At 40.2% G+C, this 18228-nt stretch overlaps 1 protein-coding gene across 1 annotated transcript in view; it reads right to left on the reverse strand.

Annotated features, from left to right (window-relative positions):
• Positions 1-14140: 14140 nt before the first annotated feature.
• The window catches only part of lrrc4ca (leucine rich repeat containing 4C, genome duplicate a), a 90464-nt gene continuing 86376 nt past the window's right edge, over positions 14141-18228 (reverse strand). The window contains exon 3 of the mRNA XM_036575908.1: positions 14141-16309. Coding sequence (XP_036431801.1) covers positions 14313-16256 — 1944 coding nt within the window. The 5' untranslated portion in view covers positions 16257-16309 and the 3' untranslated portion in view covers positions 14141-14312. The remainder of the gene's footprint in view (positions 16310-18228) is intronic.

An 18228-nucleotide genomic window follows, 5' to 3' on the forward strand; every position in this document is an offset into this window, starting at 1 on the left:
GCTCAGGGGTCGCCATCTTCTCGCAGACTCAAGGGAGCCATCTTCCGGTGACAGTCAGAAACTCTATAATCCCCTCTTTCAATTGGTATGTGATTGGTTCCTAGGTGCCTCATGATTGTAAAAATGTGGCACTTTGAAATTGGATGAATCTTTTTGAATCACCCTGTATAACTCTTAACAGATTATCAGTAACACATCAACAACATATCAGTGAAGTAGCAGTAGTGAAGCATCTGAATACATTAAAGTAAATATCTTGAAGATGTTCTGTTGATACATTACTTACATTAAGTAGATATAGTGTTGATATGATACTTCCATTATCTAAAACCTAACCTTACCCATCCTTACCCAAAACCTAACCCTAACCTTAATCCTAATCCTAACCTTAATCTCAACCTAGAACCTAATCGTAACCATCATATGTTTTTGATATGTTACTGAGAGTCCATTGAGTGCTTTCATCTAAAAAGGACCGCTTGAAATAAAGTGTCACTATGGATATATATACATACATACACACACACACATACATACATACACACACACACATACATACATACATACACACACACACACGTATATATATATATGATCCTATATATGTAGGATTCACTGTAGGATACTAAGGCTTTAGCATATCAGTGTTATCAAAGTGCCTCTAAAACTCATTTTTAGGAGAAGCTTTTCCAAGTTGTTTTGGACCATCTGTTGTTCCATTCTTCATTAAATGTTTGCACAATGTAAAGGTGGCAGCATGCGTTTTCAAATGATGTAAATTTTTCTCTTTCTCTGGTTCTAAAATCGCTGCTTGTCTGTGCACCAAAATGCTTGTGTTAATTCTATTATTACGCTTTGGCAAAGGGGATAGTGACAAATAGACATTTATGATGATGAAGCGATTGGCAATAATGCTTTGCAGAAATTATTCAGCACGTATGAGAGAAAAACAGCTAATTAAAAAAGAATAACATCAATATCTGGACTGGTTATTTAGTTTGTTGGTAATTATGTGGTATTAACCATTAGAACTATGAAAGACAATACATTTATATAAGTATATAATAAGTATCATGTGTTAACTGTGTGTTGTGCTGTAAATCTGAATCATACTGATATTTAGAGCATTTTCTACAGCTCTGAATGTTAAACCTAGAAAGATATCTGGTAATGCCTGATATCTGGAGAAATGAGTGGAAAAGTTGAAGTGAGTCACTTAATCAGTGTTTTCCGCCAAGGTTGGCTTGTCTCATGCCGCTAACAAATATGCATGCACAGTGACCCACAAATATGAACCTGCCTCTGCCAGCAGCAGGACATATGTGTAGCTAATCTCATTGAATAGTGTATGTGGCAATGGCCTGACTCCGGAATTAAGCGCCTATTTATTCTCATTCATCAAACTGTTTGTCTGCCTCCAAATGTTTGCTGACGGATTGAAGCGATGGATCCTTTCCAGCTCTTTTCCACATGATTAGATGGAACTAATTATTCTCACACTCAGTCTGGAATAAACTAATTACCTTCCTCTTAATGAAGAGAGAAAAGATTCCTGCTAGTGCTCCATCTAGCACCCCTCATTCTCACTGGCCCCCCTCAAACATTTAATGAGCATCCAGAAAACTGTACAGCCTACAAATAAACAAAATATGCATGTACTGAACAGCAACAGCAACCCGATGAACAACACATTTGTTTTACCTAAGGGAGAGAGCAGCACATTGTTGTTAATTGTTGGATTGATTAATGAGTGTAATTAAACAAGGAAAGGGATTAATGATTGTGGTAAAGCATGCGGGGGAGGAGGGGAGGGGGTACTGATGTAATTATGATACAAATCACCAGCATAAAAATGAAAACATGATTAGATCGGGTTAATGATGAAAGGAAAGGGGCTGGTGTACTCTACGGCTTCTTACTGTCCAGTTTTTGAAATCCAGGAGACGTTGTTCAGTTTCAAGTCTTCCATGCTGATTTACTACGGGTGTTTGTGAACTGCATATTGGAAAACAAGAAGTGACCCAATAAGGAACCAACAGAAGTTATGGTTTCACATAATAATACATTTCATAAACTTTTATTTTTTATACTAGTCCAGTCAAGTCAAAGTTTATTTATATAGCGCTTTTTACAACAGGCGTTGTTGCAAAGCAGCAACACCTGTCCAAGGTCCAAGTGAGAGAAAGAAACTTTGAGAGGAACCAAGACTCAAAAGGGGAACCCATCCTCCTTTGGTTGTCACTGGATAGCAAACAGTAACACAAGAGCAAAATGAACAGAGAATAAGGTTTTAACATGAGCATAAATTATTAAAATACAGAAAAGGGGAGAAACAGGAGAAGCAATGGTTATGATTAAATACAAGCAAATCTAAAAACATAGGATGTATTTCCTGTTTTTTAAGTTGCTGGTGGGAGTGTTTGCTGTTTTCTGCTCGATCTAGCTGGTTTTTTGCTGTTTTTTTACATTTTCAAGTATCACTTGCAATAAATTACAGCCACCGACTTTTGGAGGTCACTTTTTCCTCTCATCAGTTTTGCGAGACACCTGGAAAAGACTCAAATCAGCTGACGAAGCAACGTAAGTATTAGTATGGCAGACAGCGAACTGTCGCAGCATGTTTAGCATTGCCTCTTTCTCCGTCACTAGTGACAGCAGTGTTACTAGCTTCATTTGTGAGTTAGAAGTTAAGAAATTAGAAAAGAGCAGGGCTGGTCATCAGGGCTTAGACTCACTGTTAGAGGCTCCAGGTGCCAGGTCTAAATCTGCTTTATCGCCTGTTATAAAAAGAAGTGTGAAAATAAACTTTGACTTGACTTGACGTATCTTTTTTTTCATTCCACTCTAAAGATGACATTCACACAGAAAGCACACGGCCCTGTACAACGGCAAGATTCGTCCATAGTAACAGTGCTTGGTGACTTCATCCTCATCCGAAAGAGTAAAGAACTGTTTACCTTGCTGTTGATTTCTGCTGCAAGTGTTACCAAAGGCAGAGGAGAACACCCTCAAATATCATTAGGTTCTATCGATGCATGTATCAAAAACCATAAAACTGCACTTTTCTGTACTCAGCTAGTCGCCAGTGGAAAAGCACAGTACTTTCCAGTACTTTTTTCCAGTTCCAGTACTTTGTGCAGTGGATTGCCTCAGAAGTGACATTTCCCAAAAAAGGGGTCTTTTGAAGAATCACTTCTGATTCCTTAAAGAACCTTTCAGTGGCTCTTTAAAGAACTGTGATGCAAGACTGTGAAGAATCTCCGAATGATGTAAAGGTTCTATACCAGTTGAAGCTTTTTCCTACTATTTTATAGACTAAAATTTACCTTTATTTAAGTGTGTAATGTAGATCAGAACAGGTGATTCTTACATGTAGACCCTTAAATCTGTATAACTTGTCTCTCATCACAGTGTGCAATTACATTTCATAGAATATGGTTTGCTCAGAAATGTTCTCAAATATTCTCTCTGTGTGTTCATGCACACCCCCACTCATACACACCCCACTCATACACACAACGTAAGAAATGCGGAAAGAAAATCAATAACTCTGAGTCAGGCGTCAAGGTACTGCAGTGCTGAGGTCCTTACAGAACCTCAAAGGCCTCCATGCACTACTCAAACTACTTACAGCCATTTTCACCCAGGCATTTTTCCAACCACCTTCCTCAAACAGCACAGACAGATGGTTTCCATGGAGGTGTATCTGGGGACACGTGGGGATGTGAACAATGAGTGAAAAGAGCATTCTATTGCAGTCCTTTGTTTTAGCAAACAGCTATTCAGCATGGAGGATTGCATTCAGAGAGCATGAGAAAGAGGGGAGGACCCGTAAAGAACCTGCAGTGGTTCAGAGACAGGGCAGAAGTTGAGCGGGAAGCACTGGAGCTCTGGGGAAGGGTTCTGAACACAACAACACGCAGAGTACACATCACTACAAAGAGTACACTCTGAATTTTAATCAAAATGGAAGGAAGATTCTAATTGTGGTGGAATTCATTGAACGCATCTGTGTCAATCTACCTCTGTTCTCTTTGTCTATTGTCATATTGAAACAAAAACTGTTATCTGTGGTCTGAATGAATGGCATGAAGCGTTCAAAGCCTTTCTATTGCTGGCAAACCTTCTATATGAGCCAAAGCTTGGGGAGAAGAGAATGTTTAAGTCCCCTTTATGGTGCTTTTCTGCTTCACGGTGTTATAGATTGTGGCAACATCCCTGGGGAGAGACTGTGAGTCTGACAAACTAAGCAGGGGCTCAAGAACGGACACATGAGTGGGTGAATAAGGTGTTTATTCAGGAGTTTTTTCAAAAATCAGGGTTCCAAACTAGTATGAGGAGCAAAAAAAGAAGGAACAATGTTGTATTTCTCTAGAAATAATAATAAAAAAACGGCTAGCTTTTCTATCTTATCTCCAAACTCCTAAATATCTTTGGATCAACATCCCATTTTGCATAATTTAATTTACTGTATCATTTTACTCATGCTGGGCATAATCTTGGGAGAGCTCACTATTAATGATGTAAGAGGTAGCTACAGGTTATCATGTCTCCATGCTTATTTGACTGCCATCTCTACACAGTAGAAAATAAAATGTACACAATTGTCCACTTACCCCAGGGGTAGCCAATTGGCAAAGCTTGGTGCACAAACAAATTTGCTTCTTTAGTTTAACACAAGCTGTGTGGCTAGAATTGCTAAAAAACACTCAAAGTCAATATTCATTCAAATCTTTTCTGTAAGGTGTCTCAGAACCTGCATTCAGCTGCTCATTAGAGTTGCATAGACTTGTCAAAGTGGAAAGCTGAAAACTTGTCTAGTAAAAGAGTGTCTAGTAAGAGTGGGTTTAGGTTCTGGGCATAAATCTGTGGAAAAGATTTGGATGACTATTGACTGATAGCAAAAATGTGGACATCAAACATGTCTGGGCTGATCGAGTACATCTGTGGTAGCTGAGAAAATTGCATTAATTTGATTTTTTGCATCAATTGCAGATTGCATCAATTTGTCACGCTTTCTGCTGAGCCTGCTTCCAAGAACTTGATCTCCCAGAACTCCCTGGAAGATCATGTGACTGCCACACAGTTATACGAAACAAAAACAAAATTATCTGAATGTAAAAATACATCTATATAATTTGCATAAATAACATCTTTCCATTAAATAAATCTGTTCATGCTATAATTCATGTTATTATAAACCCAGTGGCTTGCTGTTAAATCACCTACCTTTCAATTTGAGGGTCTGTGGTTTGAATCCCAGCTAGCTTCTGTGTGGGTAGTGGTGACTAAGTGGCTAGAGCCCTGGGTGATTAATCACACGGTTGTGGGTTCAATCCCCAGGTCTACTAAGTTCTCACTGTTGGGCCATTGAGCAAGTCATTTAACCCTCTCCAGGGGTGCTGTATCTTGGCTGACACTGTGCTCTGACCCCAGCTTTCTAAGCTTGGATATGGGACATTATTGCATGCTGTGGAATATGTATCTAGATGAAATGCTCATTTTGTTGCGAGAACTGACATTTGGGTGGTGCTTGGTTGGATTGATTGTTGGATAGATGGGGTTGTTGGTTGGATGATTTATAGCATAAACCTCCAACTTGTTTTTAAAAGTTTATAAATTGGTTTCACCTTGCTGTTGTGTATTACTTTATGTCCTGCTATCAGGCAAGTGTTGTTAGGGTATTATGCTTGTATGTGTGCGTGTGTGTGTGTGTGTGTGTGTGTGTGTGTGTGTGTGCACTATTCATCATTCATTCTGCATATATAAGTCTATGCACCATGGTCTGGCAAAACTGTATCTTGCTTAGAGCAATGAAATATCTAGATATGAGGCTGCCCAGAAGCACTATTGTCAATGGAGGCTGAAAGATACCCTCCAGAGCACCAGACAGCAGCATGTTGGCAGGTTGTTGTAGGTTGATGCAGGTCTTCTAGGAGAACAGACAGTGCTATCCTTGCAATTGATGGCCTGATGATGTCCTCTGGGATCCCAAGCAACATGGGTGTGATATCCAGGTTATGTGGCAGCACTGCTGAAACAATCAACAGCCTTCTGGCACCCTCCAGGGCACCAAACAGCACCTTCAAGGCAAGTGGTGAAATGGTGGCATCCTCCAAGAAAGAACACAGCACCATTCTCTGGGCTTGCCAACTGTAGCCCCCCTCCCCTCCATGGTAAAACCGATCATTGCTTGGAAAAGACACTATCGAGCATAGTTGTGAGATCGGTCTGAAGTATAGCTTCAGGCAGTTATAGAGGGGAAACATTTGGCACCTTTCCAGAATCTTTTTAGAATCATGGGGGTCCACCTCATTTGACCCTAGCATTACACCCAGTAGTGGCAGATCAGATAGGAGCCCTAGGACAGAAGGTGTGAAACAAAAGGCAGACAAAAGGGAGACAGATGATGATGCTTTCCAGTGCACCATGCAGCAAAGGATCAAAGTCCTCCAAACCTCTGGGAGGAACCATAGTATACTGTCTGGAAATACCTGCAGGATGAATACCAAGGCCACTGCAAGACTTCTCATTAAGTTGGCATTTTTAAGAGAGAAGTTAGGAATATGGAGGGAGCATTCTGCATTAGTTGCACCACCGGTGGCAACTGATTAAAGCTGTACAATGGGAATGTCGTACTCTGTTGAGGAATCAACACAAGGGGTGGTAGACCCTCACCTAGTAGTGCCCACATTCTTCACCAGTGTGGTGAGGGTGGTGAGTGGTTTCAAAAATGGACACTTGGAGATCATGAGACTGCTAATGAGGTGTTACCTCAGTATGACTTAGATTACCCTTTCTTCCAGTGTCGATGTGTACAAGACCCTCTTTGTCAATCCAGTCCACAGACAGATCTCCTATCTATTAGATAAAGGCTCTAATTAGCCTGACACTCTAAAAATGGAGAAGACATAATGGTAGCTCTGTCTTATGACAGTCAAATACCTTACCTAACAACTTCCATATTAACAACTTCATGAAAATATCACAAACCTATCATTTTTTAATATAAATAGTTAGATGGCATGACATTCTAACTACAGAAGATTTGTGAAATGGTATATTGTCCCTAAACTAAAGATGTCCTTAACTTTAAAAATATTACTAATGGACATGTTGCCATTTTGAGTAGATAACTGCCAAGCCAGTGTTCAGTGACATTATGAGTTGAGTCTGTAAGTGCAGCCCTCACTGACCTGCCCTTCAACTTAGTAACAGTAGTCAGTCTTCTCTGCAAGACAAGAAGAATGCCGACTCTATCCAATGCCTGACCTTCACAACGAAGGCAAAAAGAGGTGAAAGAAAAAACTGTAATGAGAGGAATCCAGCTCAGTACCATATTTAACTGCAAAACATCCAAATTTGGCTCATTTCAAACAGAAAAGAGTTTGGCATATAGTTCATAAGTCAGCAAAATGCCAGAAAGTATTCACGTACAGAAGAATGTGGTAAAAAAAAAAAAAGTCTACTCATTAGTCTACTTTTCTGGTGCACAGACCGTAGACCATTTTTTGCCCTGAACAATTTGTGTTAACCGTCCTCTGTCTCTTCATCTGTAGTCTGACCAGAGAACCTCTAATAGCTGGATATTGATGATGTAAAAGGTAGCTATAACTAGGTTATCATGTCTCCAGCTTATTTGACTGCCATTGCTACACAGTAGGGCGGAACGGTGGCGCAGTGGGCAGCGCTGTCATCTCACAGCAAGAAGGGCCTGGGTTCGATTCCCGGCCGGGCGACCAGGGTCATTTCTGTGTGGAGTTTGCATGTTCTGCGTGGGTTTCCTCCGGTTTCCTCCCACAGTCCAAAAACATGCAGTCAGGCCAATTGGACATGCTGAATTGCCCCTAGGTGTGAGTGTGTGTGACTGTGACTGTGTATGTCTGTCTGTCTGTCTGCCCTGCGATGGACTGGCGACCTGTCCAGGGTGTATCCTGCCTTCCGCCCAATGACAGCTGGGATAGGCTCCAGCACCCCACCGTGACCCAGAAGGATAAGCGGCTTAGATGTATGTATGCTACACAGTAGTGAATCAAATTTACACAGTTGTCCACTTACACCAGATGTAGTCAATTGGCCAAGTTTGGTATAGAAATTTTTGCTTCTTTAGTTTAACACTGGAGCTGTGACTCAACCCAATATTCACTCAAATATTTTCTGTAAAACATCTCACAGCCCGCATCCATGTGTCCATTATGGTTGCACAGACTTGTCAAAGTGGAAGGCTGAAAATATGTTTAGTAAATCACACCGTGTCCTATGCAGTCTGAGTGGGTTTAAGTTCTGGCATATATCTATGGAAAAGATTTGGATGACTACTGACTTTGACTGTTAGCAATGATAGCAAAAATGTGGACACCAAACATGTCTTGGCCGATTGAGTATATCTGTGGTAGCTGGAAAATTTCATAAATTTGATTTTATTGCCCAACTATTCTTTTAACATAAACCTGCCGGGACTAATAGCTTCGCACAAGTACAAGTTAATAACATAGGCCTACATACAGCATATGTAAATTAAGAGGAATTAAGATTTTGTACTATCCAGTTTAGGAACTTTATGTTGGGCTTATAACACTAAAACAGAAATGTAAATTTTTGGTTCAACTCAGAGCAACTTGTTCAGGTTCAACTTCTTTGATTGTTTCAGAACCTTGTCAAATGTAATTAACATAAATCTGAGCATAGGTTAAATTCTCCTTCATTCTGAAGTGCAGTGTCCATAGTCTCTCCAGTCAGATCCCTCTTTCTTGTCATTTGATGGAGATCCCATACTTATAGTGTCTCTACACTACTCCTAAGTAGCTTCACCTGGAACCATAGTGGGGAGGAGTAAACAAATTACGTAACTTCACAGCTACTTTGTCCCTCTGGTCATCACTGCCCCCATAGCTGGATATTTTTGGATGGTGGACAACTTTCAACCTAGCACTTGCACTGACATGTACAACAACCTCAGTTGCACTGCTGTGCCGGATATACTTGTAGTAGTGCAACACCCATTGCCATGCCACTAAACATTAGTGTCACTGCTTTGTTCAGAAAGGTCCATCATTCAAATGATATCTGGTCAACAGCAGTTCTTTGGTCAGAAACTGATGATGAAGTAGAGACTGGCTGGGAAAGTGTGCATGGAAACAGATACAAGCTAATATAAGTACATTGGATCTGTATAGTAGATACACTTCATCAAGTGGCTAATGATTGAAAGTACAAGGTAGGTGTTTCTGAGGCAAGCATGGCCTGTTTAAATTAATACAAGATTACTTGAAAAACTATAGCTTTATTTTAAATCACGGAGTGATTTTCAGGAGGCGTCTGTAATACTTCTTTTTACAAATCATTTATCTGTTGAATCTGTGCTCTTTTGATATGGACAGAACTGGCTGCAGTTACTTTGTCCACTGGTATGGCAATTTTTGCTAATAAAGCTAATGTGTTATGTGCTCAGTTGTCCATACACTCTTAAAAATAAAGGTGCTGGTAAGGGTTCTTTGGAGCGATGCCACAGAACATGATTTTTAATTCCAGTCTTGGGGACCCAATGCCCTGAAGAGTTTCAGGTTGTCCTTCCCTGCTTGAGCACACCTGATCCTCTTCAGCTAATTATCACACCCTTCATAAATTTGATTAGGTGTTGTAGAGCAGGGATGACTTGAAACTCTGCAGGGCAGGTGTCCCTTAGACTTGAAATTGCTATAGCTGTGTGTGGTTGGTATGGTGTAGTAGGTAATACTGCTGCTCTCCACATGGCAGACTGAGGTTTGATTCCCTCACCTGAGAAAACACACCACACAAGCAGGATAGAGGGTGAGAAACAAAATGGAGACAGAAGAGGGACAACAATGTTCATGGTGTTCTCCAGCAACTGTGTTGTCTGACATGGCAACAAGGTGATGCTCTCCAGTGTAGCATTCAGGGATCTCCATAACTGTCCTGTGGAGCTGTGGCACTGCCTGGACGTACTTGCAGGGGACTAAAAGCCAAGGCACACCATGCACCTTGGGCACGACCTTGTATTCGCCTACCTCTGTAACATGATTAAACTATAAGTTGCTCTGGATAAGAACATCTGCCAAATGCATAAGTATATCATTGATGCTCATCCAGTAAGAGTCCTTGGGCAAGTCTCCATAATTTGCCTAACATGGTTAAATCATTGGTGAATGAAGAGCAAGAAGAGCCTTTTTAAAAAGGTTTATAGAACCTCCCCGTACCAGATAACCTATACCAGGTTTTCTTACAACTATACATCCAAGTCAAGACCCATTTAGAAACCTTTATTTCTAAAAATTTGGCTTGAGTGTATATATTGCAATATCTGTAAACACTACATTTTTTTTCAGTCTTAGTTGTTTTATATAGTTGTTATGGTTTTACTTTGGAGTTGTTCTGCTTTTTTCAGAGAAGATTTTGTGCAATACCAGCACCAAGAAATATTCCTTGTATATGTAGATATATTTGGCAAAAAAATGTTATTTGTAACTTGTGATGATAAAACAATGCCAGTAATATAAACTGTTGGCATAATCAGATGAATTCTTCTTCCATGCACAACAGATGGTTTCTGCAGACTCTTAAACATTTGAACTACATGCATGGAAAACAGAAAGGATCACTTATTGCAGATTCTGAACAGCAGCTTGGTGAGTTGTTCATCTCTCTCTCTCTCTCCCTCACAGGTGTTCTCAGCTGATGCACTGTAAAGCGTGCTGTGCTCAATGATTTATGCAATGCGCCTGAACACAGGAAGGGAATGAAACTCATCCATGCTGCAGGATGAACAACGGCCACCTGCCTCAGTTAAGCTGGAAAATTACTATATAGCTATTTCTTTTTACCCAGTCTGCTATCCCGTAGCTGTGAATTAAAATGCTACAATGTCTTTTGCTCTGCATGCATCAGCAGACGATGTTCTGCAATTTGTTACCTTTCTTGAATCCTGACACATAAAAGTCTTACAAAATAAGAGTTGCATGAATTTGCACACATATTATAGAACTAAATATCAGGTTTATAGATTCATAACTGCTTTTCCATTTTGAATATCTTCTTTACTTTTGCAGAGTTACAAGTAGTTGCTTGTAATTCAGAACCATAAAGACAATTGACTCAAAACATAAAACAGATCATGACGAAAAACACTTGCTTTGACATTTTTTGCGTTTTCTTCCTGCTAGTGTAATAAAGAGCAGACCATACAGAAAAAAAACAACAATAGTTTATTTGTAACCTTATTTTGTGTATGAACTACAAACTCTGGTTTCTATAATCGATCTTCATCATTTTTTAAAGGTCATGAAAGTATGCTTACATGAAAATCAATTCTGAAGTCTTTTACCACATATCTTTTTTTCTTCTTTTAGAACAGGTTGGCACATGTAAAATTAAAACCCAATTTTTTTTTTTTTTTTGCTTTATTTTCAAAATGTCTTTTATATAAATCTACCACTAGAACAGCATTCCTTCTCAGAGAAGAAGAAAAGAATTGTGTGAAACAGAGAAAAAAATATCTTGCTCCTTCTTTGACCCAAAGCAAAGAGATGCGTACATAATGAGACAGAAGAAATCAAAAAAGCCATCACACGAGAATTCACCATACAGCTCTTTAGAAAGAACTAAAAAAAAAAGGAATCAAAGCACAGTTGTGGGACGAAGGGACAAAGACTGTTCTGATTAATGGGATTCTAAGACAATGATCTAAGTCTCCCAGTCCACAAACAAAACAAAAGTCGATGAAACACACAAACAATAACGTGGTTTACCGCTGTGCCTGAACTCGATGCATTATCAGGATCTTGTTATATTAAATCAGTTTTTACATGGCTGGAATCATTGGATATGAAATGAGGCTTAGAAGAGCAGCACTTAGATTGAGGAACAGTCTATTTTTATCAAACGCCTTTCTACGATTCCCTTTTTAAATGTGCCTTAGTCTTAATGGCTATGAGGGTGGTAAGCCAGAACCGTGACATTATCTGGGATTGTTTATATTGACTTGATGCACCAAAGCCAATGCCTTTCCAGTGGATTCTGCCTGTGTGCGTGTGAGTAGAAATGCTTAGGTTACAAACACTTGTCTTTCTCTGAGGACTGATCAAAGCTATGATCAAAGCTTGTAGATCTTTGCTGTGAAATATAGTTTTGAGCCAAGATGTCCAGCTGGGATTTTGAATGAGACGCACTGTAATTTCAGAAATGCTACAATTCATGTTCCAATCTTGAACTCAAAGCGTCAAACAACTGTATTATGTTCGTGCAATTAAGATGCTGTAAAGAAATCTGGCATGTTAACGTACTGAATGCAAGTGCTATACGGCTTTCAGAACTACTTCATGGACTAAAGGGTGAACTTCAAATGAGTCTCCTTTTGGCATGAATGTAGACCTCTCTGTGCTATTTGACTCTGAATACATTTACAGTGTCAGGCCAGTGGATGCTCGTGGAGTGGTGTGCCCTGTCAGCTATTGCTTTCCCTGTCAAGGTCATTGGTTACCATGGTGACTGTGTAAGTCTATTCTCAATTCATTACTATTATTTATTTATATATTTCCCCCCCACATTATTAAGAATGCTTTCCTGGCTAAATGCTTCTTGACAACTGCATGTATAATCAATAGGAGTTTGTTTCTCATCCATTAAAGTAAATTTTGTTTTAAATGCTTATTTTATCTATGCATAAGTTTTAATAGGAATGGCCTAACCTGCTAAGGTTTCTGATATGAGTTAAAGGGGAAATCGGAGGACTAGGAAAAAAAAAAAAAGCATCACTTCCCCATAATCTATAAAGAGACACCTGGGGCATCTTTGGAAGCCTTGGATCTGAAGGGCACTAGCACTGCCCTCATATTTACGGCTCCTTTTTTCATGTTTCAGGCTTTGAAGGGCTCCCAGGATGGGGCTGTGTGAAGCTGTGTCCACGGCGAACCCCATGACACATTGATTAAAATGGAAATGGTGCCATGGATGGGACACAGGTGCAACCCCAACATCTGCTCGAGGCTGCTGCCACATAGCCCCCCACCCCCCTCAAGCGCCTGTCTCATAAGCCCCTGCCCTGTTTCCTCTGGGCTGTGCCCACAACTGGCATACTATGGGCTAAATGTGGTAAATGAAGAGCAGATAGACCACATGCTGATATCGAATTTGTTAAAGTGAACGGGTTGCAGCAGATGGGGGCTGTGATGAGCCTAGAAGTGGTTTGAGAGTGTGTGGAACCCAATCAGGGAGATTTGGCAAGAAAGAGATGCAATTTTTATGGGCACTGACTTCAATGGAATTATAAGATCTGGAATTGAACAAAGAAACCCATTTTCTTTATATTAACAGTTCCCTTAACAAATAAAAGTGTAGTCCACAGTTTTATTGTGTCTTCACCAGTACTAAATTACTATGGATAACATAATCACTGTCAAATGCTACAAGTTATACTTAATTAAGTATAGTGGGCTCTCAATGGTAATTTGTTGAATAAATCTGCATCTTCTCCCACTAAAGTGTAAAATTGCACCACATAGATTGGCACAGATTTCAGTTCTTGACATTTTGCCTGTTTTTAAATGAGGACACATTTCCAGTATCATAGATGGCAAGTCAATTGCACATCTGTGTCTACAGCATTTGATTGGCAGACAGACTTCATGTGGTATCATGTTATTATCAGATTTCTTCAATGACGATGACAGAGTTCAAGCCTCCAGCAAGATCAGCCCTAAGGAAGCAATAAATCTGTTTGAGTTGGTGTGAGTAAAGAAATGGAATGTTGGTGAGCAGCCTCTAAAATGATAAATTAGGAATTTAAAGGGTTTGATGATGACTGTTGATGGAAACCAACAAGTATAAAATTTTAGATGCTGCTGGTGCACATGGAATGAAAGATTCTGAGGATTTACACAGAGTTTGAAAGCATATTAGTAAACCAACCAGCCTTACCAATCTTAAAATTATATATATATATATATATATAATATATATATATATATATATATATATATATAAAAACAAACATGGAGAAATAATCGCTGAAAAAAATAATTGCAGAATACATTTTTTTTCTTGAATTATCCACAATAGAGTTTTTTTCTTAAATAAATAACTTCTGTTAGGTAAAGACACTTTGAAACCGTTTACCATACCCTAGTTCCCAATGTCACTCAATAGCCTCCATCGTTTGCGTATTTGTTGCACATAGGTCTGACATATCTTCACTTCTTTGAGCCATCTTCTTTAGATTCAAAATGTCATATAGTGTTCCTTTAGAGTTTGTTTTAAAGTTTGTTTTTTTTCTTTTAATTCCCATTATGAAAAAGTGATCAGATCTGGGTCTCTTGTACATTGTCTTTTGAGCTGGCCCGAATAAGCAAAGGTTCATGTGCGGAGCTGTGTATGGAGTTGATGGTGGAGGCGTGATTGTATGCTGTCTTGTAGGTGTTGTAGTGGTTAAGATGCTCATGCTCAAGAGGTGGCAGAGTCAGATGACCCTCCATTGTTGGCCCACCAGTGACGCAGTCCTCATCCACGTTAATGATCTCGATGGTTCGTGTTGGCGCATGGTGGTTCTGCTGGTGATGCTGTTTGCGCATTTTGTAGAAGATAATCAGCATAACTGCAGCCATTAGTGTGATGGCCACGAAGCAGCCAATGATGATCTTAGTGGTCTTCATCACCTCATCCAGGGTATTGAGGGAGCCGTCACCCAGTGCCGTGACCGGGATGGTGTAGGTTTTATCTGTGGCCTTAGTTGATAGTGGCGTCCGAGCCGTTGTGGTCGTGGTAGATGAAGGGGCAGAAGGTGTCTCCCACACCCCAGAAGAAGGAGTAGGACTCACTTTCTGCTGTACTGTGGTGTGCCCTTCATCGTGGGATGGCTCTATGGTCTCCACGGTCACTGTGGTAAAGTAGCTGAAGCTGCTGTTCTCTGTTGAGGACACATTTAGTGTAGCAGAGGCTGTGGTGTTGCCGGCTGAGTTACTAACCATACATGTGTATGTCCCTGTGTCCTGCATTGTGACATTTGTAAAATTTAATGTCCCATCGTTGAGCACGGAAATACGCACCTTGTACGCTCCATGTGTCATGATAGACCCATTGGGTGTAATCCAACTGACTGAGGTCAGTGAACTTGCCCGACATTTCAGTTCCGCTGCCATGCCCTCTGTCACATTCAGATCAGCAGGTGGCTCCACAATAACAGGCGCATAACAGTGGAAATAGTTCTGATCCAGCTCACCAATGTAGCGTCCTTTGTGGCTGGGAGGGGTACTGCAGCGGGCACAGCAGCTGGTGTTGGCTGGTACCATTTCCTTCAACCACCAACTGAGCCAAAGGATGTCGCAGTTGCAATTCCAAGGGTTGTGATGCAAGTGCACCCTCTCCAAATGGTGTAGTGGTGTGAAGAGGTCATGAGGGAGCAGGGTAAGATTATTGTGAGCCAAATTCAGCTCCACCAGTGACTGAAGATCATCAAAGGCATTTCTCTCAATTGTCTGGATCTGAGCATGCATCATCCACAGTTTCTGCAAATGGACGAGCCCTTTGAAAGACCCTGGTCGGATAACTGAGAGTTGATTTCCTGACATCTCCAGTTCATCCAAGCGTACCAGAGGGATGAGGTTAGGGATCTCTTTCAGGTTACACATACCAAGGTTCAGGTAACGCAGGTTGCTCAGGCCTTCAAAAGCACCTTCAGAAATATATGAGAGCCTTTTCAGCTCACCCAAATCCAGCCTTCGCAGCGAGGGTACTCGGTTGAAGGCATAAGACGGTATGCTCTCAATGGGATTGTTCCTTAGCCATAGCTCCTTTAACTTGGACAGATACTCAAATGCTCCATTTGGGATTGTAGTTAACCTGTTATCAAAGAGTTCCAGCGTGTTTAGACTGGCCAGCCCATTGAAGGCTCCAATCTCAATGTTACGGATGTGGTTCTTGCTCAGTTGCAGGATTTCCAGGTGCCGTAGGTGCTTGAAGCTGTCTACCTTGATCACCTGGATGAAATTCTCTTGCAGGTTTAGGTACCGGGTGTTTGTGGAGATGCCGTCTGGCACATCGCGCAGGCCACGACGTGTGCAGATGACCTTACTGAACTGATTGCTGCATGAGCAGACAGATGGGCAGGTCTGAGCTCTCACCAAGCCAGCCACCACTAAGAGCTGCAATGCCAGCAACAGCACGAACAACGGGTCGGACAAGGCCCGGTTCCACCTAGGACCTCTCATCGTCTGCTGCTGCTGGGAGAAGGTCATCTTGTTCAACATTCATAATTCGTAGGCTAGCTGTCCACTCTTTGGGGTGCGTTGTAATGGGCAAGCTAGGGGAAAATGAGAAGGAACTTGGTTAGTTATTTGTATTTGACAAAACAGTATACAACATAGCCCAAGGTACGTGTCACTATATATACCCTGAGGTACCACAATTTGACAAAAATACAAGTGTAAAATACTAATATCAAAAAGCAGATATTCTAAAGGGGAACTTATTTACATGCTGTGGTTTAAGAAAAAGACAACATTTAACATACTAAAAATAACAGAGGAAAAGAGAGAATGTATAAGTTATTGTACAGACATTAAGGATAAATGAATGTGTACACATTTTTGGATATAAATGTGTATAAATTTTGGATATGAAAACAAAGTGCAGAACTTAATTTTAAGGAACACAAATTGATCTTGTTCTTTATTCAGTAAAGCTCAAATTAGACTCTTATAAATAGTTTCTTCACTATACATTAAGCTTTATTCATTATCACCTGTATTAGCACATAATTAGAGGTCTGTTATGTTAAAATGACTTATAATTGCATTATTAGTTCACATAATAATACACCATAAATACTTTTAGACCTGACCTGATCTGACTTTGCCACCTCTTGAGCATTAGTACTTTTGTTGCACTAATGACTGAATGAATTATTATGAATTATTAACTACATGTCTTATTAATGTACAATTAGCAGCATTTGATTCCTAAATGTCCTAGACAGTGTAAATTTATTGCTTTAGTCACTAATACTTTAAATGTGTTCTATATTCAAATGTTAGTCATTGGCCTCTTGTATGGAACACATATTGACATGTTATGGAGTACTCAATCTAAGCTGGCAATCAAAAAACATGAATAGGTTTTGAATGTTTGACTTTTTAGCATCTACTTAGTGATAAATAAGAGTCTACTTTAGAATATGGAACACAACATGACAAATTAGTGACTTATTAAACTCTTGTTATCTCTAAATCACCAAACTCCACAAGTAACTTTACACTCGCTAAAGCTTTTGGGAATAAAATGCTGCTAATTATACACTAATAGGATGTGAACTTGTTTGATAATTCATGCTCAATAATTTGTATAAGAAGGTTATCCTTATTGTGCATTATTACAACTAATATTCCAATTATTTGTGACTGTCAAATAACAGACCTCCAAAGCATTATGAACAGTGAATAAGCCACTGAGAAGTGGCTAATTTGGGCTTTAATGAACAAAGAAGTAAAAAAAAAATCATTTATGGTGCTTAAAATAAAATGTTACTACACAAACACCTAACATTTTTCATTGCAATGCAGTTTATCAGTCCCTGGGAACATGAACCTAGTGAAGCTTGAAACAAAACATGCGAAATTCTTTATGGACCCCCACCATAGACGACCCTAGCTATGGTGTTTATATCCACTACCATTTTGTGTGCGCTGAGCATTTTCCCACAACACTTTCTATTTTATCCACAGAAAGCAGAAGCTCAATAGTGGGCTCTGCTTTCCTGTTTTGTCCTGTCCCCTGGCAGAGAGATACAGGCAAGCATGTCAGCCGGTGGCGCTTGATTTATTTTTGCAGACTGGGGGGTCATAAATAACTGAGGGACTTGCCACCTAGCAGTCCTTCAATCAAGCCAACATGTCTGGAGAGTTCTGATTACAACTCTGAGAGATGCTCAGAGGCACGGATGTGACTGGACTGGGAATAGAGCACAGCAGTGCGGATGCATGTTGGGCAGAGTGTGTGGTCAGGCCAGGTGATGTTTAGAATTCTGCTGCTCTGTGTTCCTCTGACTCCCCTGACTGTATGTGTCTGTATGTGTAATGGTTGTTTGAGAAGACTGTTGCATTTAATGTACTGTCCAGTGCACTGTATGGGGGTGTGTGTATGTGACTGTCAGTTGGGCCACTGAGTGCTGAACCATGTAGCGGGTAAAAATCATCTGTGGCATTACTCACTACAGAGTTCTGA

The sequence above is a fragment of the Colossoma macropomum genome, unplaced genomic scaffold, assembly GCF_904425465.1.
Source record: "Colossoma macropomum unplaced genomic scaffold, Colossoma_macropomum, whole genome shotgun sequence".
Taxonomy (NCBI): domain Eukaryota; kingdom Metazoa; phylum Chordata; class Actinopteri; order Characiformes; family Serrasalmidae; genus Colossoma; species Colossoma macropomum.